The 23,796-nt window shown below is 41.9% G+C and overlaps 1 protein-coding gene across 2 annotated transcripts; it reads right to left on the bottom strand.

Annotated features, from left to right (window-relative positions):
* Window positions 1-2,343: 2,343 nt before the first annotated feature.
* Window positions 2,344-23,388, bottom strand: CHIC1 (cysteine rich hydrophobic domain 1). 2 transcript variants are annotated; one of them, XM_051791902.1, is made up of 6 exons: window positions 23,094-23,388; window positions 16,632-16,686; window positions 9,994-10,149; window positions 7,249-7,305; window positions 6,953-7,012; window positions 2,344-6,127 (listed from the first exon to the last, which is right to left on the bottom strand). In XM_051791902.1, exons 1-6 carry the CDS (start codon window positions 23,258-23,260, stop codon window positions 6,077-6,079), a joined length of 546 nt encoding a protein of 181 aa, XP_051647862.1. In that variant the 5' UTR covers window positions 23,261-23,388; the 3' UTR covers window positions 2,344-6,076. The 2 variants fall into 2 exon arrangements, with proteins under 2 accessions (XP_051647862.1, XP_051647852.1); XM_051791892.1 differs by having other exon boundaries at window positions 2,344-7,012.
* Between the last annotated feature and the right edge of the window lie 408 nt (window positions 23,389-23,796).

Here is a 23,796-nt window from a genome sequence, read left to right on the forward strand (position 1 = left end):
CCCCCAGGAGGCAGCGCCTGCTGCTCTTTCTGGACCTCGGAGCCATCTTTGCTTCTGCTCTGCAGCAGCTGCACCAGTTGGTCCCACCCTGTCCGAGTGTCAGGCCCCCAGCTCCATCCCCCTGGACACGCAGCGAGGGTATTTTCAGCACTGCTCATTATGACAATTCCACAGAATCCTGAGGCAAGGCACCTCTTCCATGCACTAAGCAACGACAAAAATTACCTATTAGGTTACTTCAGGAGTGTCTCTCTTCCCTGTGGTCCCCGTGTGGCTCTGCTCCGTTCCTCCTCCAGTTCAGAATGCTGGGATGCTCCGGTAGGAACTGGAAAAGGAATTAGACATCCCCAGGACCCCGCAGTCCAGGGGAGCTGACAGATCCCTGGTTATACCCATGGCTCCAGGTTAACTCCACAGAGGGGGGAAAGTGCTGCCTGTTCCGTAAACCTCAGCAGTGCCCAACACTGTTTTCCATTAACATCATTTTCCATTTTCAAAACCAGAATTCCTTTTGATTCTTGTTGCTCTATTCAGACACTTCACTGTCAAAAAAGTCCAGGGAGGTCCCTGTAGACACTGCCTGGAGAACCAGTGGTTTTCAATGCCTTACTCAGGCTTGCACGTCACATAATTTACACTAAATACAGATCAGCCATTACCTTTTGATTAGTATTTGCCTTTTAATTTTAAATTTTTCTTAGTCTGAGAGGTACTGTAATTCCTCTTCCCAATTTTATTACAATGCTAGGTATCCCACGTGACTCAAAGTGTTCTTAAGAAGTGTTTTTTTCCTAGTTGGAATCTCAGGTTATATTTGTTATCACTGAACATAGAAATATAAATCTATTTCCTGCAGAACTTTAATTTACTGCTCCAAAAAGACTACTATGGATTATATGGTTTACAAAAAGAATGTGAGATAAAATGTGAATATATTAGAAGGATAATTATCTAAACAGATCTAGCAAATACAGAAAATGCAGAGAATTCAGCAGTTTAGAAAACAAACAGCTGTAAATCAACCAAGTCCAGGTAGGTTGGATCTACCAGATAAACCTCAACGAGGAAATGACGGGTTCAGTCGCGTGGAGAAATAACAGAAACATTTAATCAGGGACTAAGCAAAAGGGCTTTTAGAAAATGAGAAAAATTCAGGCATCAATCTAGGAACTAATGGTTTTAGTAAAACCATTTTTGTTAACTTTGCAGATGAATCAGTCAGCGACAAAGGCTTTTTACAGAAGGAATGGGAGCACCTCCACAAGGACCCCTGTCATGGAAGTACTGAGGAATTCACTAGTACAAAGTGTCAGGTGCTGAGTCTGGACTGGTGGGACTGGTAATGAGAGTGCCTGTTGGGAGCTCCTATAAACTACAAGTGACCGAAGAGAAAAAGTCTCAAATTTATCATGGAATGGCTGTGAACCAGAAATACAATACAGCCATTAAGGGGACAAATGTGATCCTTTCAATTTAATGGATCATATTCTGTTCACAGAACAGAGGGAACTCTCAACACTGAAATCCCTGGTGCCTCAGCCATGAGCCGCTCTCTGGAATATCCCATTGTTTCTGGTCACCTCCATCCAAGGAAAATTAATTCAAACAAATAAATACAGATAGGATGACCAGGAACAGAGAACTTTGCTTTTGAGAGGAGACTAACATTTAATTTTGTCTAAGAAATGAAGGGTTTAAGTCTCTATAAAGTCAACTGAACTGAGGACAGACACACAGCATTACAAATACACTGGCACAGACATTACAGAAAGCTCTAAAACTGCCTCCCAGGAGAAGTCAGGGCCAAATCCCAAATATTCCTAGAATGGACCTTTGCTGCCAGTCTGGGCAATTACACCTCATAAACCCCATGAGGGAGTGAACTCCCTGACTCAGCCCCACATCCCTCTTCCCGCCAAACCCCACAGTAACATTCTCTGCTTTCTGGAGAGGAATGCTGCAGGAAGAGATTCCTTCAAGAAGTCCTTCCAACAGAAGGCCTGTAAACCCACCAAGCAAATCATGGAATTGTTAAGGCTGGAAAAGGCCTTTCAGACCACGCAGTCCAACCAGCACCACCTCCATGGTCACCATTAACCCACGGCCCCAAGTGCCTCATCCACACATTTCCTGAACACTTCCACCTCTGCCCTGGGTGGAAGGTAGAGCATCTGGAAAGCCAGCTGTGATGATCATTCTGCAGTTTTCTTCTCTGGAAATGCCCCCTAAGCTTTCCAAGTGTTGTTCTTTAAATAAGCCCTCCCACTTACACTCTGCTACAGGGAGAGACGCAAAACATTCCTATTATTTTTTTCCCCCATAAACACATTGCACAATTTGAGGTTTTCATCTTTAAATTTAATTAAAGAAAAATGTCTCAAAGTGATGAAGCATGTCTGACTTCCAGCTTCTTTCAATGGCACAAGCCAGTGCAGTAAATTGTAGAAAGCGAGCTCAGTTAGAATTTTCATTTAAAATAAAAAATAGAGAGAAAACTCTCCAGATGTGAGGTCCTGTTAAAAAAGTGGCTGTTCACTTGTAAACAGAATCAAAGTGTTAAGAACACAGTTTCATACAGCTTAAACAAAACCACTTTTCTGAAGCAGTACAAGTATGTTACAACACTGTAAGAACACCAAAAGCAGAAAACAAAAGAATGGCAGAAGAATCACAAAACATTATTTACTAAAGTGATAAATAATTTATGTTGAATGTTAATAGCTTGACATTTTATTGCTCCAATGGTAACATGTTGACAAGGAAATGTAGTAAACTCTCATAGTGGGACAATAATAAACATCTATTTATGGTTTTGCATATGGAGTTTTGTACCTAAGCAAGGAAAGCAGAGGAATCTTTTGGATTTATCAAAACCACAACAGATTTAGCAAAAATTTTTTTTCTGTTGTTAAAGCCACCCATTTACAACTCAATCCACACTTCCCAGACTTGTCTGTGCATGCCTTGGACACTTTTTATGATACTCCTGCGGTAAAACACCTTCCCAGGCATAGGCAGGGGATCAGCAGTAAGAGCTCTGATGCTCTGCCAGTGTTCTTTACTCCTCCAATACTCCTTAGATACCAAACTCACTGGATACAAACCCAAATATTTCCTGGATAAAAACTAGAAAGGAAAGTTAGTGTCAACATGTTTATATGAAAAATTAAACACTGATTTGGTAGACAGTAGCTGCTTTTAAAAGTCTGCTGAAAACTCCCCCTCCTGAGGTACCAGTTCTCTTCTCTCCTCACTCTGCTGTTGGAACCAGCCAAGGCACTTTCTTTACCACTTCCACTCACTTTGCTGACATGAATCTCTGTTATGTTGCTACAGATTCTTTCTCCAGCTGACAAACATCCTCCCTAAGCAGGTTTACCAATTCATGCTGGCAGCTTCATTGTCAAAAATGACATTTTCAGAATTACCTGGGGATGTTTTTATGTTAAAGCAAAGGAGAGCCCAGGCAAAGCAGAACCTGTGTAGAGAGCTCACAGCAGCACTTAGAGCTGCCCCCACCTTTCAATGAGCTTGGATCTTTCAGATGCAAATATAGTAACTGCTGCTGGCTTTGCATTTTAATGCAAATTTATCTACTTATTAAACATGGAGCTTAATGGAAATGGCAGTTTTGGCTCTCCTTCTTTACTAGTTGCTTTATGGCCACATAGTTAAATGCTTATTAAAATACAAAAGAGGAGGCCCATTCATGGTTTGGAGACTGCACAATTAATAATTAAGGACAAAGTAAAATGTACAGAATTTACATAGTTAAAATGTAAACTTTAATGTGCTGAAGTGCTCAAGGCCAGGTTGGATGGAGCTCTGAGCAACCTGGAAGGTGTCCCTGCCCATGGCAGGGGGTGGGACTGGAGGACCTTTAGGGTCCCTTCCAACCCAAACTATTCTGGGATTCCACAGAAAGTGCCTGTTCTCAAATGGAAAAGTACAGTTACAGAAAGAAGAAAATAAGAACTTGCTGGGATTTCTTGAGTTTCTCGCACAAAACACAAAAATCATTGACAAAGTTCTGGCATAACAATAAGAAACTTCCATTGTTCAGTTAATTAAGCCAAGCTCCCTTCATTTTCTCCAGAAACTCAGGGAAATCCAGAGAACTGCGTGTGCTATTTCAGTTTTGGTTTACCCTGGGTTTTTCTGCCATTATTTTCTCTGCTTCCAGTTAACACTCATCCCAAAAAAATAAAAATAAATTGGAGACAACACTTTGCTTGGTTCTGTGATGGAAATGCAAGTTGCAAGGTGTAGCTGACATTAAACTCGAACCACACAAGAGGTTTTTATTTGTATTACAAATGCAATTACACACTCAGCTGTCACCAATCTACCAGTCAAATGAAGCTGCTGCATGAAGTGTGCAGATCCCAGACTCTGATCCTCCTCAGCTGTGCAGGAGGAACAGCACAAACTTTGCACAAAACTGGCCTTCTGTAAACACTGTGGAAAGAAATCTGACCTACTACACATATTAGAATGCAATGGTCCTACAAATACTGTGTTTTAATACCATACTGCAAACCGAAAGGATGCAAATACATTCAGAGGAAATCCCAAGTCACCCTGAAACTAAAAAGCAACTTGGGATGATGCTGCAGAAAGTCAAGTTGCTGCAAAGAAATGCCTGGACACTGATGATAATATTCATCCCAACTTGCAGATACTCAGCTGGTTTAAATTATTTGTAGTTAGGAAAGGGAGAAAATTTGCACCAATTTTCATTTGCTTTCTATTATCAAGTGGTCTTGCTTAGGTCAGTCATTACAGGAAGTTCTTCTACAATTACTTCCCTTCCTGAGATCAGGCAAACAGGGAAGTATCCGAAATAATACTGAATTCCACAAGGCATTTGGGGCTTTCCAGACACTGCCTGACTGCCAAAACACACGCAGGAGCCCTTTCAACTGCTCCACTTCCTCCCTCAGCATGTTTGGAAATGCCACTGATTTAGATAAAATTCATTTCCACTGGAAAGGATGTCATGTCACTTAACTGTTAAAATGCTGAAGTACAATCACGCTACAGTAACAAAGGTGTTACTTCAGCTTTGATTTTCAGCTCTTCCAAATTTTTCTCCTTAGTAATGAAGATCTCCAATTATGAGACCTTCTTTTCCCCTTACTTTAAAACAAAACTTGACATCCAAATATTCCTAACTCAAAAAGAGACTTTAGAGTATTTTTTGTTAAGAGCAGCTGCCACCTACCCCAGAAATGCAGCTTTTTCGGAGGTGGACATATTTCAGCTTCCTATTTTAGGTGCTGCAAACACCACCTGAAATGCTTTTTTAAAATAAAAAGACAGACAGAAATGCTCTGCATTTTTCATCCATTTACTAAACAAAGTGCAACTGAGCCCTACACATCTGAGAGTCCGTACAAACTCCTTATGGCTTTCCCATAAAACCACGTGTGGGTGGGTCTGTACAATCCAGGGACACGAGCAAATGAACTGTGGGACTGTTGGCAAGAGAGTAAGAGCTATAATACATTCTGTAAACCTTGGCATACCACACTTTACATTATGCAAAGAGTCAATATTTACAATTCCAGAGTGGGTAAACTAATGTCTGATGATTTTGCAAGGTGCAGGACAAACCCAGTGCTGTTGATTGCAAGTTCTATGCAAGCAGGTTATACTAAATCATCACTACGAGACAATTACCTGGACATTCCTACTGAGGGGTTCTAGGATTGAGACATTTAGGATGGAATAGAGGATGACACAGCCTTAGGATGCACATTTTGAGGACAGCAAATAATTGAGAAATTAATAAGGCAGCATGCTCAGAACAAGCTGAAGCAGCACTGATGTCAGATCCCTAGTGGCAACTCTATCAGTTATTATGTTAAAAATTCAGAGTGCAACATAGAAGCCTCATTTAACATAAAAAATGTGCAAATTGTTCTCTTCTTAACAAAAGAAAGTAACAGCGAGGAAGATATTCTACTGAAGAACATTTTAAGTCACAGCAAAGTAGACCATCTTCTTTCCAAAATCATCTACAAGGCACTAAGGGTAGAAAATGACAGGTAACATAAAAGACCAATGTTGTTCCTCAGTCAGGTCGAAATATGGGATATTTTGGTAAGAACTCTATTAATATTACCTGTTGAAGAAGGGGAAAAAGACAAGAACAGAATACAGTAACCAAGAAGTTCAAACCTTCAGCACAATTTCCATGCAGCATTTGCTAGTTTATAAGACTAAACATATCTGAGATAGTAAGGAGGGAAAGTTCCCCAGGGGAGCAAAGCAGAGATTCCAGTAATTTGGAAATAGAGGGATTCTGGATGCCTGAATTTTTGGGGGAGACTATCTTTTCCCTTAAAGTCTACACAACCTCCACAGCTATGTGTTAAAGTGGAGGGGGGAGTAGCAGGATCACAGAAGCAGTTTGAATTCTGCTTTCCTGAAAGGCCTGTCTCGTTTAAAACTTTGTGAAATTTAGAACTGGCAAAGAAATAAAAAGAAAAAAGGAAAAGATCCATTAAAAAAAAAACCAAAAAACAAAAACCTACAAAAATGCAATATTTCTGCACAAATTATTTGAGTCAAAGTAATTATGAATACCACTAGAAAAGGGGGATATGTGTTAAAGAACTAGGGACTGGTGCTGGGGTGGGAATCACACCAAGGCATGAAGTGCCAGCGGGTCTCCTCCATTCCAAAGTATAGACCAAAACAAGTGTGTCTGCCCTGCAAACACAGAATTGTCATGAAGGACAAACACATCTGTGGTGACAATGCCTGAGTCCCAATATGTGCCCTGGTTGCTGTTGTTAAGAGGGGCCTTTCTGGGTGTGTGTCAAACCCAACTCCACGTTTGTCTGAGAGATTTTTTTTGCACAGGGTCAGTCTGGCAAGTTAAGGATTTTCTCTATGAAATCACAGTTATAGGGAATAGCAAATTAGGAACAGAAGTAATACTTACATACTCCATCATATTGCTAGTTTCACATTTCCTTTTACTCAGCTTCCAGTGCAAACCAAGCTAAGAAAATAATTAACAAGAGATTAACATATCACATAACACAGCCTTGTTTGGGTGAGTAATGCCACAAGCACTAGCAATACTGAATTATTAACAACTAGAACACTTTAGGATCAGTACAAAGTATTATAAGAACAATATTATTCTAATATTATTATAAGAATTATATGACGTAAAATTTCTTCATGCCTATATTCTTAAAGCTGAAAAAAACCAAGCACTCTGACTTTTCTTACCTTATGATATAGTCTGTTATTTTCCCATTCTAATAACTTCTGAATTGATCTTCTAGTCTAAAAAGTAGAGTCAAAACTGTATTATAAATGGTTCAGTAGCCATTCAGAAGAATCTCACTATGACATTTCTGGCTAAGATTAATTTATAAGAAGTTAGTTTTAGATAAGTAGAACCAAGCAAAAGAGAAATTATCAATGGAAGTCCTACCACTTTGACTCCCCACTCCTATCTTTTTCAAAAAAGGAAACACCCATGGGTTTTTTGTTAATTTAGGACTGCAAATCCCTCAGAATTCACACAGATAGGAAGAGACCCTTTGAATTTAGTATTTTTACCTATCACAGGCAAGCCAACGAAACCAAATCTCCCATATTCCCTTGGCCAAATTCTGCACTCACTACAGGTGAGTGACAACACATCATTTCCATACATGCAATTTCTACTGACCCACACATCATTTACACACACGTAATTCCCAGATTTTTTTCCTGTAATTGTGATCTGAATCCTGAAAAACTCTCCCCACCACAGAACTCCAGCTCACAACAAACCCTGCTTGTATTTTCAACTCTTGGCTACCAAAGTGGGACCTTCCTGTTCTGCTCTTTCCATAGCTGTGGGAGAGGAGCTGATTTTTGGAGTTTCAGTGATTTTTAAGGTCACAAAAAGACCAGTGTGGCGACCCTGCATGGTATGCACAGAATTCCATCACCAATTCCTTTGCTGAAGGTAATAACGGAGGTGAGCTGCAGCACCTCACTGAAAAAAACATACAAAGCTATCTGAGGCAAAGACTCCACGGTGGGGAATCCACACAAAGCTACCCTTGGAATTTAGAAGGAGGTGTTGTTTCCAGTGCCAGCTGTCCCAGTCTCACATTGCAGCCCTTGGATCTCTGCTCCCTTTGTTGCTGGGGAAATGTTCTTCCCAGCAGTTTGCAGGACTGGCACAGTGCTGATCCCCAGCAGTGTGGTGGCTGTTGCAGAGCACTGCCCAAAGGGATATGCCATCCATGGAACACCAGGCTCAACAGGACAACTGGGGGCTGCTCTTTCCCAGCTCGGGGATGGGCCTGTGCAGGGCTGAGGGTTGGACTCCGTGATCCTTGGGGGTCCCTTCCAGCTCAGCACATTCAGTGGGTCTGTGAGTGATTTGTCTCTTCATCACTTGGGTTTTCTTCCCTGTTTCTCCTTCACTTACTAAACTTTATCTAAAGACCTACGTTTTTCTTATTCTTCCTCTTGTGATTCTCTCCCCCATCCTGCTCTGGGGGGCAGGGGTGTGTAAGGGAGGGGCTGGGGGGAGCTCAGGTGCTCTCTGGGTTCAACTCAGAACAAGAAAAAATTAAGAACCATCTTGTGATTGTTGGTGCTGAAATACAATCAGACACCCCCCACGCACCCCCTGACAGAAGCCCCATTGTTTTCCCTGCTTGTGTATCTTGTATATATTCTGTAGCCTTGAGAATGACATTAACACTACACACCACATGGGCATTTATTTTGATTTTCACTAGCACAAGAATGTCAAATATGGCTTTAAAACTGCAAATACTCCAGTTGCCTATCTCAGGTCCATTCCTCTACAATAATTACATTTATAAAGGCAGTTAAAATGAGCTAAAACAAGTCCTGTGACTTTGTAGTGATACAGCTTCAGCAATGAGCAGTCAACAAGTTAACATGTTATGCCTTTAATGCATTTTATTTTATTATTTTAACTAAAACCTCAGTGCCAGTCAATGCAGTTTTTTCTTGAGCAAGCTGGAAAATTTGGCAAAACACTCGTAGTCTGAAAGCAAGGCCCATTCCTTGTTTTTGCTTTTGGTTTGTTTTATTAAAGATCAGAAACTCCGAAAAGCCAGAAGGATTACTTTTTAACAGATTTTTATTAAAGATCTTTTCCCATAATTAAATTAAAAAGTGTAAGAGGTTTTTCCCAGTGCACCTAAATAATATTTGCATTTGAGGATAATAAGATTCTATGGCTACAAGTCTCACAAACTACATAACTGCAAAGAATATCATCACAATATACCCACTTACGTACCTCCTAAACATTTCCTGCTGTGAGAAATCAATCTAAATGTAAACCACAGAGGTAATTAAATCATATTTACTTGGTATTACTAAAGTGCTTTTCAAAATTATTACTTTGGACCTGATTATAGGAGTGGTCAATTCTCTGTTGTGGGGGGAAGTCTTTAACTTCCCAAATAGAAAACAAATTTGTGCTTGTTCTTACTAGAAACAGCACAGTAAAATAGGCCAGATGAAGCACAGCACTGAAATGTTACGGTATCTGTTGCATACAAAAAAATTACTTTTAATTTAAAAAAATAGTCAGGGGAGGGGTGTGAAGAGGAGAAGTGATTTTTCAGTCCAGTTCTGGCAGTCTTGGAAGGTCAGTGTCCAGTTCTGCACTGATTTAACTCAATTCTTAAACTTTTGGAGATCCTGGAAATTCAGGTTATCATATACTCCATCCTGTTCTGTGAACTGAGGTGGAAGCAGTTATTCCTAAAACTATTAATTCAACTGGTAGTTTGGTGTCACTTACTTCATTAACAAACACATTTTTCCTGTTTTCTGAGGAATGGAAAGCAGAATAACCTTCTGAATGCGAGTGAGGCCAAAGAAAGGTCTTGAAATTGGGATGACATTATTAGAAGTTATTTTATATTGTTTTTAGTAATACTAATAATTGCAAAATCAATCGAATAAGAAGGTGAAGCAGGCACTCACTCTTTTGTTAAGACAGACTACAGGCCAGAGGCTGCAGCCCAGGGTGCAGCAGCAGCAGAGGCAGCCGCAGAGCAGCCACTTCACGTTGATGGGCAGGTTCTTCCTCAGACAGGCATTCACTCTGCTGATGCTGGTCTTGAACTCCTCGGGGGCCACCTGCAACACAAGGGCTGGGTCTCAGGGGACAGGGGCTTGAACCAGTAACTGCCTCTGCAGTTTACAGTGGAACTGGAACAGAAGCCCACGACACAACTGGACCCCACCTCCTAAAGCACCGGTCACCAGGGAGCAGGAAGAGTCACTTCCCTGTGCAGGCCTTGCACAAACCTCAATAAAAAGCTAAACATGGCTTAGATAAACAGCCTCATCTGAGCTTATTGCACCATTGATAAATCAATTGGCCTGATAACACAGTGGTCCCCAAGGAAAATTAGAATTGGGACCCAATACATGCACTGGCTACACTGACCAAACCCAGGGAACAATGACAGAGATCTGTTTCCCAAGGGAATGTGGGGCAGCTTTGTGGGAAAAGGATGTATCACAAAAACAGATAATATTATCCAGATTCATTTCATACCAGTGCAAGTCTACACTGTGCCTGGGTAAGGTGGACCTCTGCCCACAGACAAATTCTTGAAGTGGTCCATACTGACTTGAAGCCACAACTTCCCTTGTGGCTGCTTCCTAAAATAGGGAAGCCTGGAAAGATATATACTGGATTATATTCAAGGCAGAGCACTGCATCTTGTACAGGGTTATGGATAAAGCTTAGCTGTTGAAAAACAACTGCTTTAAAATAAGGCCTATTCAGCAGAGTTTAGTCAAAATAGTATTTTCTATAAATTGCCACTGCAGAGTCACAGTGGAAACCCCCATTTTCTATCAGAAATAAGCTCATTTCTACAATAGCAGCATGTTTCTTACCTATTTACATACCCTAAATCCCTCATCTCTCTACAGGATCTAAATAACTTGTATCTGGCAAGCCAAGTATGGATTTTAGGCACTGTCTCCAAGATGACACCTTTAACTGTAACACAGTCCAGGAGGAAAACACAGAAAGCAAAATAATCATCTCCAACTTCAACAGACTTGACCAGGCAGGCACAGCTCAAAAAAATACCAAAAAAAGAAATCAAAAAATCTTCCCTAACTACTTGCAAAGTTGATGAAAAAAAACCCTGGAACGAGTCTGTACACAAATCTGTGCAACTACACAAGCCCCCAGCCCAACTCTGTCCATCTCAACACCACCAGAAGTGTTAATTTAGTGACAAAGATTCCTTTGACCAGGAGCAAAGCCCTGGGGCAGGAAATGGAGAGGACCTGCTGCTGCCTCCTCCTATTCACCAGAGCTAAATTTGTTAAAGCATTGCAGGAAAGGCAGCAAATAAATCCAGCATCTGTTTCCTGGCCATTGAGGTGGCCAGGCAGCAGAGTCAGGGGGCAGCTGGGCTTGCACACAAGCCAGGCCTAAGTTAGTAACATAAGGACATGATTTAACATTGGGATTATTTTAAAAATATGAAGTATTTATTCTGCACTAATATAGGCTGCCTCCCTCCCATATTACATAGACTGGCTTGGTTTACACACACAAATGTAGCAATTAAAAACATTTCTTTATCTATTTTACAACACACACCTTAGTTTAGGGGAAAAAAAAAAAAGAAAATGGCAATAAAAGCCCAGACATCCTTCCTACTTATTTTCAATGAAAAGAAATCCCATTGTAATGTGGAAAATTGGCCTGGACTTGCACGTCTCTGAAACAAGGTTTTACAGCCCCCTTGGCCAATGCCAGCTGTTGTATTTGGGATATAACAAATACCAGCTGTTGCAGTTGGGATATCACAAATACCAGACACACATGAGCAAAAACCTTTCATCTTCAATGTAGGAGAACGTTTTGTAGGAAAGAACAACTGGGCTGTTGCTTGCAGTGACCTGTCCAGCTGCTGCAGGCAGAGGTGCCTCAAAGTAAATTGAGATTCCTACATTAATTAACATTCCCCACTCCTAAGGAAGTTTCCATGTGCCTCATTATTTAGGTATCTTTTGGAATTTTACATGTATCATTCTATCTGTTTATTTGAAAGATTAAAAAAAAAAAACAGTTTTTTTTCTTGACCCTTTAATACTTTTGCAAGGAACCCCCCTGAGAAAAGAGAATGTCTCCTTTTCCATTAGACACAAAGTTTGCTGGACCTTGACAACACCACTCCCCAACCCCAAATCCAGCTGGACAAACCTACCAAAGGCCATGGAATCTGATTTAGTTTAACAAGAATAACCCTTATCATCAGTGATGACATCCAACATGGAAAGAACTCAAACAGATTCTTAGATTACAACTGGCAGAAAAGCGTAGGCCCTGACAAGAGAACACAGGGATGGTGAGATTCCCTATTCCTGGGACCATTTCTAGGGAGTCACTGTCCACAGTCTGATTCTACTTTGTAAGAACAATGTTGAAGTTCTCTCCTTCCTGTAGAACAAATGGCTACACTAGAAACCAACTAAGGAACAGAACATTTCCATTTCAGGAATGTCGGTCTGATGGTTACCTTAATACAGTGTTATGAAAGCACAGTTACAACCTGCTAACTCACCAAATACTTTCATTTAAAGAGAAACCTCTTGGCTACAACAGAAGATGTAATTACTTGAGATGGTTTTGGCTAACCCAGACTATTGGATTATTTCTCCCTTTTGGAAATGTAATCACAATAAATATTTCTGTCACTTAGTGACACATCTTCATCTGAAACTAAAGGAACTGGTGAGGAAGATAAACCTCATATTGTGATAAACAGAAGAAACAGTTTGTTGATGTCAGTTTACAGCTCAGTAACAGTTAAGCTTTGTTACACAGTGATAAGGAACAAAATACCTGTAAATAAAAGAACTGTTCTCATTTAACAATAAAATGGTATCCAAAAGAAAGTCACCAAAGAATTTTGTTGATTTTCTGGCATAACTTTAAATCTCACCTTTCCTCCAGGTATAGCTGTTGAAAAGTGGGTATGAAATGACTAATGCATTTCAAACAAACAGAGAATTAACAGCACCTCCTGCACAAAGAAAGCTCCCTAAGAAAGGGCAGTTTTGAGTAATTCTGGAATCTCTTGGAGGATTGTGTCTGGCTCCTGAAAAGACTGAGATAAGCACAAGGCTCCTGGCTGTGCAGTGCACCTTGTGAAGGGACGGCAGTTCCTTTCAGGCCTTCAAGGGAGGGGAAAAAACAAAAACATAAAAGGAAAGGAGAGGGTGTCATAATATTTTACAACAGGATGCAGAGGATCCACAAACACAGGAAGAGAGCAAGGAAAGCCCAGCAGGCCTGATCTTTCTCCTTCAATCACCAGGATCACAAGCCCTATCAATCACAGGCTGCAGGCGATCACAATGCCCAGCCCACCCTTTATGGCTCCCATTGCACAGTCCTCTCTGGGCAGGACCCTTTTTGTTTGAGAGCAGAGCAGGAAACTCCACTTTCTCCCTTAAGGTTCACTGCCCACATCGTTTTCTGGTCACCTGGAGCAGTGTGTGCTATTGTGCTACATATAATGAAGAGTATTTTGTTAAAAGCTATTAAGTGCTTGTTTTAAAAGAATTAATTATCCTGTAAAACTGCAACACACAGAATTTAAATGTAACCGGAATTTAAATTTAGGCAAATGTCCAATTATGTTATTAATAATAATGTAATTATACAATATTACATTATTACAAGTTAAATACTGCCTTTCTATTAAGTGTAGTTAAATCTTTTCTTAAAACATACCTTTGAAAAGAACACAGGTTGAAAGCCTGGCTCAGGATTTCTGAACAAGCTGAGCTAGTATCTCATCCTGCAAGATGAATATTAAGTCAATGTGGCTGAATTAGCCAGGCCACATTTCTGACCTACCTGGGCTCTTCCTTTATTATTTTATTGTCTGGGCTTTCTCCTCCAATGTACACATTCACCTCCCCCAGGAAAGCAAGAACCATCTCAATTAAACACTGCAGATGTAGCTCAGGCACTGCAGCTCCAGGCTGACTTACAACAGCTCTCCAGGCTCTCAAAAAACTGGGAGACTGGGAGGGAGGGGAGGTGGGTGAAGAGGGAGAAGTATTTCAGATTTCAAAAAAAGAAAATTAGCAGAAGGTTTCCTACCATCATTATGTGGATGGGTAAACTGAGGGGCAGGAAGCTAAACAAACTACTGACACAACTTAGTGGGGCATAAACCCCAAAACTTTGGGCTTCTGGGACAAAGGTGCAGTTGGATGGTTTCCTCTATTTAGGATTTTTATTGTGTATTGGATGGATTGTCATCCTCTGCTTAAAAACCTGCCTCTGTTACATCTGTATTTATTAAAAAGGAAAGCAATACCATAGAAAAATCCATCAAACCCATCTAAGGGCTTCATCTCTTACACTCCATTAGCAGAAGGGATATATTATTAATATCAATTCACAGTGGACAGCAAAGCCATTAAACTTAATGTTGCCCAGACATTCTGAATAAACTATGCCATTGCCTTCCAGCAGCTGAGTACTAATGCAAGTTCACAGTAAACACCTTAATCACAATTTGTTAATATAAACAGTCACGCTGCAATTCATAATGTTAGATTTCATAAGAAGGTAAAAACCAACATTTTAAGAACAGAAGAAGATCTTAAAGTGGTGTCTCCGTTGACTACAATGCTGATTATTGTGAATTATTTAGCAGGGTATTGGAAGAAAACCTTCTTACTGGAAAAAAGACCATATTTTCATTTTCATAGAGATTAAAATGACTGACTGTCTCAACCAGAGGAAGCAGCAGATTATTTATTTCTTGCAATTCATGAAAAGTATTAAAAACCAGAAGACCCGCAACTGTGGTTTTTAATGTCTTCCATGGCACTGTGTGGCAGGCAGGAAGAAAAATGGGTTTACTATCTTGTTTCATTGGTGTTCTCCCCTGACAAAAGGGAATTCATTTCCTTTCAAGGCCTTCTTGCTCAGAAAGCCCTTCAAATCCCCAAGATAACAGGATATTGAGACTCTCAGCAGAAGCACATCCCCACACACAGCAAACCCCTGTGCACATCACCCCGTGCCACTGGGACATCCACAGGCAAATGCCGAGCACAACAATTTCCTCTCTCCTCTCTTTGCTAACTTAAGTCCAAGCAGTCAACTGAACTTGAAATTAAGCTTTTGTTCACTCTCTATTTAACAAGAGGAGGACAATCAAGTGGAAAATGTGACGGGTTGGTATTAAGAAGTGTAGGCTTGGGGGGTTGGGTTTGGTTTTTAATACACACAATTATTTTAAAGAGAAAGAGATGAAATTATAGAATCAAATTAATTTTTAACATTTCTTGCTAGGGATTTTCTATGGGCTTATTTATAACAAAATACAACTTGAGTATAAGAACACGAAATTTTTCTTTCTCAAAAATTCTGTGGCTTTCCAGCGATCAGAAGGAGCTTCCCAGGAAAGAACAAGCCTCAGACATGCGAGGGGGTGGAACGCAAACAGTGTGTGGTATCGCCAGCCCTCATAGGAGACACTGTGCCATCAGGAAGACTTTTCCTGTCAGGTTTAGTGAGATTCTGAAACAAGGCCACAATTCCCAGGTTGACTTTTAGCAGCCAAAAACTCCTGCTTTTCAGTGGTGCTGCTGGCACAATGCTGGACAATTCCAACACAAGGATTTTATTCATCATACTCTGGGGGGAAAATGAAGGAGAAAACCCCCAGCCTGATTTGGCAGGAGCAGGAGACACCATCCAGCTGTGTTTCAGTGCACTGCTAGAGTGACTCAACCTCTGCAAGGGGCTGCAGAGGTGGTGTAACTGCTTAGGATGGCATTAGAAAAAGTAGGAAGAGCCAAACTTTTTCCTTACAAATTCTGGAAAAGATATACAAAGGGGCTATAAAATGAAACAAAGCACCAGAGAGTGAAAGAGCAGGAAGAAAAAAAAAATCCAAGAGAAAAAAGAATTAAAAATTTTAAAGTCTAAAAAAATACAACAATGAAAATAATTTAAAACCGTAACTAAGACTTTTGTGAAGATTTAATTAATAGTTACAAATTATTGTTTCTCAAACCTGCATTTAGTTAGGTGACAGGACTCCAGAGAAAGCAGGAGACTTGTCACTATTAATCTTCAGAACTAAATCATCTCTGAAAATGAACTAAAAACCTACTTGTAGATTTAACACTGCATTTTGTTCTGTAAAGCTTCAGACCAAACTGATTCTCTTCCAGAGATCTGTCTAAACACACACTCAGGGCTTGTCAGACCCTCAAAAGAGAGGTGTAGTATCTGAACTCAGTAAATGCACACAGGAGGGAGCACAAATTCCAGGTATTTACAAAGCAAGGTGAAGTGAGTCCTGCTTTCCTGGCTGTTGCCTGCATGGAAACAGTGGTTTTTTGCTGTGTTTAAAATGTCAATAATGATGGCAATTCCTGCAAAGCTTTGTTTTCTTGTTTCAAAATGCACTGGAGGGATTGGTCAGCAACCAGCTGGTTCACACAGGGCAGAGTTAACAACCTTTAGTGGGTTCATGAGCATGTATCTAACACAGAAACCACTGGATGCACTGATCTTCCCATGGAAAAGAACAGTTTAATCTCACACTTACCTTCCCTGTCAGAACAGAAGGAAATTCTGTATCAAACTTGTTGCTCAAGCCAAACCTTGAAAACAAAAGAGACAAACAAAATATATTCCACCTAACTTATTTTGTTTCCCTTAATCAAAAAATGTAATAAAATTTTTTACTTTAGAAAAAAAGAAAACTCTTCATTTGTTTTGCCTTTAAATTTACATAATTTCATGAGCTTTCCATCTCAGTTTATATAAGGTCTCATGTATCCTTTAAAAGGTCATTTCTAAGACAGAGAAATACAGCTTGCTGCCTTATTTAATAACTCCAAGTCCCCAAAAAAATGCAAAAATTCTGTTACAAGTGGATGGCAGGAAGTTTCAATCTTTGCTATCTTTACAAAAAACCCTCCAGCTGTTAAATTCCAGTTTTACTGTGTTCAATAATTCTTTGACTCATGCAATTGTTTCACATGCAACAGATGAAGCTTGTTATAAGGAACCCATTCATCATCATCATCTTAGAAATTTATAAGCATCTGGGTTTAAAAAACTGCTTTGGGCTGAGTTAAAATGTCTCATGCAAAACATGTAAGAGCCTCCACAAAGAACAGTTTTACAGCTGTGAACTTCAAGCAAATTAAGTCTCAGGTATGACTGTGGCTGCTCTTCATTGGAGTGTTCTGGGTTTTGAACAAGAGGGTTTCATTATAACCAGGGAAAGCTACAAGGAACTGGGCTTTGCTTGGAAACCTGTTCCCATCAGCTCCAGAACTCCTGAACCTTCACAATTCAGTGATTTAACAGAATCCAGTAGCAGCTGGCCCTCAGTACCTGGATGTTTGAACAGAGCTTCATGTTACATTTGGCAAGTTAAATATCTTGGATATCGGGTCCACCATCAGCTCTGCTGAACTATCTCCTGAGTATTTGTCTTGAACAAAAGAAAAAAACCCAAAAGAAAAGCACAAATTCATTTGGTATTGCTGTATTTATTGTAGGAACAAACCTGGAAAGTACTTGCTCTGGTTTGGGTTGGAAGGACCTCAAAGCTCAGCTGGTTCCAACCCCCTGCCCTGGGCAGGGACACCTTCCATGAGACATCAGCCTCCACCATTACATCACACACACAGTCCTGGGCACCCTGCAGCAGTCCAGGTACCCAAAACTGACCCTGAAACTTGTTTACAAGGATCAAAACGAGTCAAACCAACCTTAAAGAAGAGAGAGGCACAACAGAAGAACTTGTGCTGGCTTTAGAAATCCAGCAAGCTCATTGAAATGTTTGGCAACACTGATGAAGGCCAAGCCAGTTCTGCAATGAATAATTTAAGTCAGAGCCTTTACTCTTGTCAAGAGCATCATATTGGAACACTGTTTGTGTAAAACATGAAAAAAATCCACCAAAACAGTAAAAATAATAAGATTTTAGGCAAGCACAAAGGTTACTAGTATAGCACATTTCCATTCTCAGTGAATGTAATCTGCCAAGTCAGCCTCCACATTTTGTAGCTTTTCTTTTTAAGCTGAAGTCTTCTAAGTTTTGTAATATATATTTAGTTTTAAGGAAGCTTGAAAAGCAATGGAGTAATCCTCTCAGTCTTAAAAACAGCCAGAAAAGACTAACAATAGGAAACACACACACAAGGCTGTTTTGAGGAGCACAGACTTCTCTGTGCATCAGCAAAGAAACCACCTGAAACGATGCCAAAGGAGTAGCAATCAGACAACATAATAAAAGAACTACCGGAAAGTCCAGGTGATACTCAGAATTATTTACTCTACCCATGTAAGAGACTAATTCCACTAAACCATGCCAAAGGTCCACCTCTCCCAGAACACTGACTCTTACAGGGGCCAGGAGCAGAAGCCTAGGAGACAGCAAAAAAAAAAAAAAAAAACCAATAAAAAAGCAAACATGTACCAGCAGTGCCCCAGAATCCACCCCTGACCTTCAACAACTCTTAGTTCAAACACTTCCCAAGCCACAGGTAGTGTCTTTCATCTCATCGATCATATATGCTCATTAAAATTCCTACTGCACCCCCAATTTCCATAAAGAACAAGATAAATTAGTGCTGATTTAGAATTCTGATTAAGAATGCAAGATCACAATATATTTTATTACATTCAGTTTGAAGGTTGATGTCATGAAACACGTTTAAAACCCAAACCTTTTATCAGTTGCCAAAACATTCCCTTCAGTTGTAGCACATCCAAGAAACTTCAGTTACAGAAAGGCACCTCTCACACTGACACCTGCAAATGGCTAAAAGGATATAAAAGTTTTAACTACACTGAAAACAGGACTGTGCCACATTAAAATACTGCATTTAGTCAGCACCACTGATGGCCTCTAGAACACTTTCACTAAAGTGTCTCTAGGAGTTTCACAGATTCTCCTGTGATTATTTACCACAGTTTAGAAATATGAAACTCCTGCCAGGTAGGGCAGTGGGGTGCTGATTCAAGAACTAAATAAAATAAAAGATTTGAAGCAGGATGTTATACAGTTGTACAGCTTTGCAAGCAGCTCTGTAAAAGCACTGAAGTGTTATTGGAATATTTAATGTAAAAAAAGTTAAGATTTAAAGTCTTGTTCAAGAGATAATATTAGACTTCCTACAACAGACTAGTGATCTAGCATGATCAGGCCTACAGAGCCTTCTAAAATTCAGTATATTTAAAAATCACTGTGTAAAATCAATTCCAGTACCTGTTCTTAAAGTCCTTGAAAGCATCAGTTGGTGGTGACTTATTTCTAGGCCAGTTCTCTGACTCCTCAGTGAGAGCTGCCCAAAGCGTAACATTTAGAAATTCAGATCAGTCACCCACATACTTGGGTTGCACTTTTCTCACTGCATGACAAGTATCTCTAAAAGCAAGGCACTGTTTCCTACAAGCTGGAACAGAACTAGGATGACCTCACTTTCCAGTTCTGTCCCTCCTTCCCTGATTTCATGTCTGGCATCAGACAAGTCTCATCACCTCATTTTCCCCCATCAGTGAAGTGGGGAGAACACAACTTCTCCAAAGGAGCTGTAATAAGATATACTCCTAAATCCCTCCAATTAAAGACTGAAAGGAACACCCTGAATCACCAGTCACAAACCCCGCCTGCAACAGGTACCACAATAGAAACTTCTGTTAGTGCACAAAGCAGGACCTCAGGTTTCTGTGCCCAGAAGATTTTGGGAAACACTCTCATATCTAGAAGGGACATATTTACAGGTGCTTTGTCTTTCTTTTTACAAAATTTTGACTTAAACAGTGCTTCTTTCTCCTTTCTCCTCTCCTGTATTTATAGATAGTAATCAGCCTCACTGGACTGCACAAGCTAAACCCATTCAGTGAAGCTCTCCAGCTCCTTTTTGTTCAGCTCCTTTCCCCACATCTAATCCAGGTTACATTGAACCTCCCTGGAACAGAGGAGCTCAGGTCCCACACACTGCTCTTTAGGAGGCATCGGCTCAGCTTTGTCCAGCATAAAGATGATATTCACCAAGAAATGAATAAATAATTAAATAAATATCCAGGTAAAGATGATATTCATCAAGAGCCCTGAGCTGAAATCCTCTTGAACAACTGGCATTTCTCTTCCTAATTTCGGCCATTTTCCTGTGGGGCCAACAGAACTATCCAAGGGTGTCTTTACCCATGGATGATGTTTTGGGAAATGAAGTTTTTGATAAGTAGTGGGAGCCTGAGGTCATTGGCTCTTTGAAATATGCAGAAGATGGAGTAATATCAGACAATAGTCAAATGTCATCACAACTGGTTCTACCCTCCCTTCCCCAGCTGATGACAACAAGCTTTTCATCAGCACCTGGTCTGTGGGTCCCTGGGGCACTCCCACAGAAAACAGGATGGAACACCAAAAGTTAACTTCCAGCCAAAACTAGGAGGTTTGCAGACTTCAGCAGGAATCACAAGCTGGATATTAAGGGCAATAATATGCTTAAAGGCTATTTCATGACCTCATTGCCATCCATCCACATGGACTTAATGATATGGAAAAATCACATAGGATAAATAAAACCTTATAACCAAGTTACAGTTTGTTTACTACTCTGTTTCTGAAAGTTATTGTCTTTGCTTTGCTGAGCAGATGACTCAGTCTTCACTAAAAATGCCTGTGTTGAGATATTTGGATACAGCAAGCAGAGTCCCACTGACCATGCCAGAAACAGCAAACAAGGGGTTTATAACTCATCAAAATGGAATTTCAGAAGCAAAAGCATTTACTAGGACCTACTGATTCCTCTGTGCTAAAAATCAAAAGCTTTCTGAAAACAATAAATATGGCTGAGAGCTAATTTTTTCAAAGTAAGAATCTTGAACAAGATGAGAATAAATTTTGCCAACCACTTTCACATACCTTCTCTCTGTCTTTCTCTCTCTGAGTAAAATAAAACAAATACACTTTTCATGGTCACTCTTACCATGCACAGGGGTAGATGGGTTAGCAAAAGTCAGTGGAAAAAGCAAGATCCTGCTAAATACCGTGGGAAGCTTCTCAATTTATGTTTAGTACTGTTGGATAATGCAGAACAGCTCTGTCAGGGAGAGCAGCTCACTGACAAGGGCAGAAGAATAAAAACTCTCATGCAAGAAACTAACACAGAATTTGAATCTCCCAACTTGGGACTTTTATAAGAGAACTGTACATGAAAAGCTGACGCAGAAAATGACCCTGGAATTTGAGAATTATCCCTTCCCTATACTCCAAAAGTATCCAAGAAAGCCAGTGTCAGCTGAAGAACAGAAGGCATCTGAAACAATGGGAAACAATGGTTTTATAAAGATAACTGGTTTTCTTTTACTAGTGTCTGACTTGTCAGGACAGAAATTTTTATCAGCAGTTGTTCCAGAGAGGTTCAAAAAACAAACACAAGTTTTCCTGGCTGACGTATTCCACCTCAGTAACTGGAGCAGGCTGATTTCAAAAGCATCTGTGTGATCAAAAACTGACAGAGTTCCAGCACTGATACATACTAACCACAAACTCTTTGGGAAGCAGAACAGTTCTCATTCATACGGAAGTTCAGATTATATACTCCAGTGTCCAGAGCTTACTTGCATTTTACTGGTAACATCCACTAACTGCTTTTATTAGTTTAAGGGGATTTAAAAATACATCATGAGGTGATAAAAGCTGCCTTCTGTCACACAGGTGGGGATACCTATTACAGGAGGAAAGCTGAGGAGGGGCGGGAGAAAGGGAAAATGAGTTGAAAGGGATTCAGCTCAGGTGGCTGCAAGGGTAACTCAGGATTTCCATTGAGGAGTACTGCTTTCTTCTGATGGAGACACCCCTCGTTTTGGGAGATGCTCCTGCCCATCCCCAAGAGGTGCTGGAGCCAAGTAGGAACTTTTAAGAACATCACTGGCACAGAAAAAGCAGCACAGAGGACAAAGCAAACAAGTGTGTAATGTTTTTTCCAGGTAACTCCTAAGATGGGTCCATGGCATTATGACAACTTTGCTTGTGTTCCACCTCTCCTTTAGTGAGGCCACTAGCTATCTGGGGTCAGGGCAGAGGGAAATCCCATCAACAGAGCAAATGCACTGTGATGCAGCAGAGCAACCCCCCCGCTGGCACCAGCTCCATGCAAACCTGATTCAGACTTACAGGAGGACACAGTACCACATCCAACACAAGTTCCCTTGGGACGGGAGAGCCTTCCCCACCCATTGCTTTCACTGCAGAGTTAGATCACACTGCACCTATTTACAGAAAGAAACGTGCATTTTATGCAATCCAAAGGCAGAGCCAAAGCAACACAAGATGGGCCGCTGCAATACAGCACCTTCAGTACTTCCCTCCCTGCCACGAACATCAATGTATCAACCAACAGCTTGTTATGGATGTGCTTGGTTCTATTAAATCTTCTGTTTACAGGAGTAAGAACGTTAAAGATTCCTACGAGTAAACATCACATATGAGAAAACACAGCTTGCTCATCCTCTGTTCAATGCTGAAATGAGCAGCAAACATTCTGGCTCATGCTGTGTTCCCGTGATAAAAACACTCAATCTGAACCCAACTCAGAACGAAGTTTGGAGCAGATGAAGCCCAGCCCAGCCCCAAGCCTGCTCTGCAGTGCAGTGAGGGGGTTCCGCTGGGGTACAGCAACATGGTCTGAACGGGCTGCCCGTCCTCGCATCGCCTGGACTTTGCTTTTTATCGAACAAATTGCTTGGGTAAAGCGGAGCCCCAGGGAGGGCTGATCTAACTCCGCACCCACAGCCAATTCCCGCTGCTCATTCACGGCCCGGGGCTACATGGGGCTACGGGAGCACCGAGTCCCACGTTTCCACGCGTTAAGAGCACAATTCCGCTCACAGAGCGGGTGCCGGGGGCGCAGGGCAGCGCGGCCCTGCGCTGAGGGTCGGCCGGGACCGCCAGGGCCGGGCACGGAGCTGCCGCTGCCCTCACGCTCCCGGCGCTCCCGCCCCGCCACGCCGGCCCGCCACGCCGCCCGCGCTCCTTCCTTACACGGTGATGTGCCCGGCGCCCCGCACCGCCACGGGGTCGGGCGCGTCACGGGGCCGCGGCAGCTCCTGGCTGCGCACCACGGGCTCGGGCTCGTCCTGCTCCTCGTCCTCCTCCTCCAGCTCGTAGATCGTGTCGAAGTCCGCCATGTTGGGTAGCAGGACGCTCATCGCCGGCCCCCCGCCCTCCCGCCGCGCCTGCGCACCGCGCGCCGGGGGCGGGGCCGCGTCCGGGACACGGCGGCGGGAGGCGGGAGCGCGGCGCGCAGGCGGGTCGAGGGAGAAGTGGGCGGGGACGACACCGGGGAGTGTCTGAGCGCGGTGGGAGGCAGTGCCCCCGCGGAGATGGCGTGGGCTGGCGAGCTGCGCCGGTCTCGGTGACCGGAGGGCGGCTGCCTCCCGCGCCCCTCGGGTGCGCGCGCGCGCGCCTGTTCCTCCCCTCAGGAGCCCCGGGGGGGGGTCACGAGCCGGCGCGAGGCTCTGCTGAGGGAGGTTGTTTGCCGGTTACAGCCAAGCCGGAATAACCTCACTGATTTTTGTTTTCAAACATTCCGTCTAAGCCTTCGGCGTACAAGGAACTCGAATATCTGTACTATCGTCAGGATTTATAACTCCCCCCCCCACTTCCCGCCACGCTCCCCTCAGGTGCGCACACGCCCCTTCCCGCCCCTCAGGAGCGCCGGAGCCGGCGCGAGGCGCTGCTGAGA

This window comes from Manacus candei, unplaced genomic scaffold (assembly GCF_025592945.1).
Source record: "Manacus candei isolate 608988 ecotype Guabito, Panama unplaced genomic scaffold, ASM2559294v1 h1tg000003l, whole genome shotgun sequence".
Lineage (NCBI taxonomy): Eukaryota > Metazoa > Chordata > Aves > Passeriformes > Pipridae > Manacus > Manacus candei.

What these genes read in the sequence shown, in the direction of transcription:
- CHIC1 (XM_051791892.1), bottom strand. Translation starts at nt 23,260, where the DNA reads ATGAGCGTCCTGCTACCCAACATGGCGGACTTCGACACGATCTACGAG. An exon ending in GGCGCCGGGCACATCACCGT is followed by an intron (nt 16,687 to 23,093) that starts GTAAGGAAGGAG and finishes TTTGTTTTCAAG; the next exon opens with GTTTGGCTTGAGCAACAAGT. An exon ending in CTTCTGTTCTGACAGGGAAG is followed by an intron (nt 10,150 to 16,631) that starts GTAAGTGTGAGA and finishes CTTGTGTTGCAG; the next exon opens with GTGGCCCCCGAGGAGTTCAA.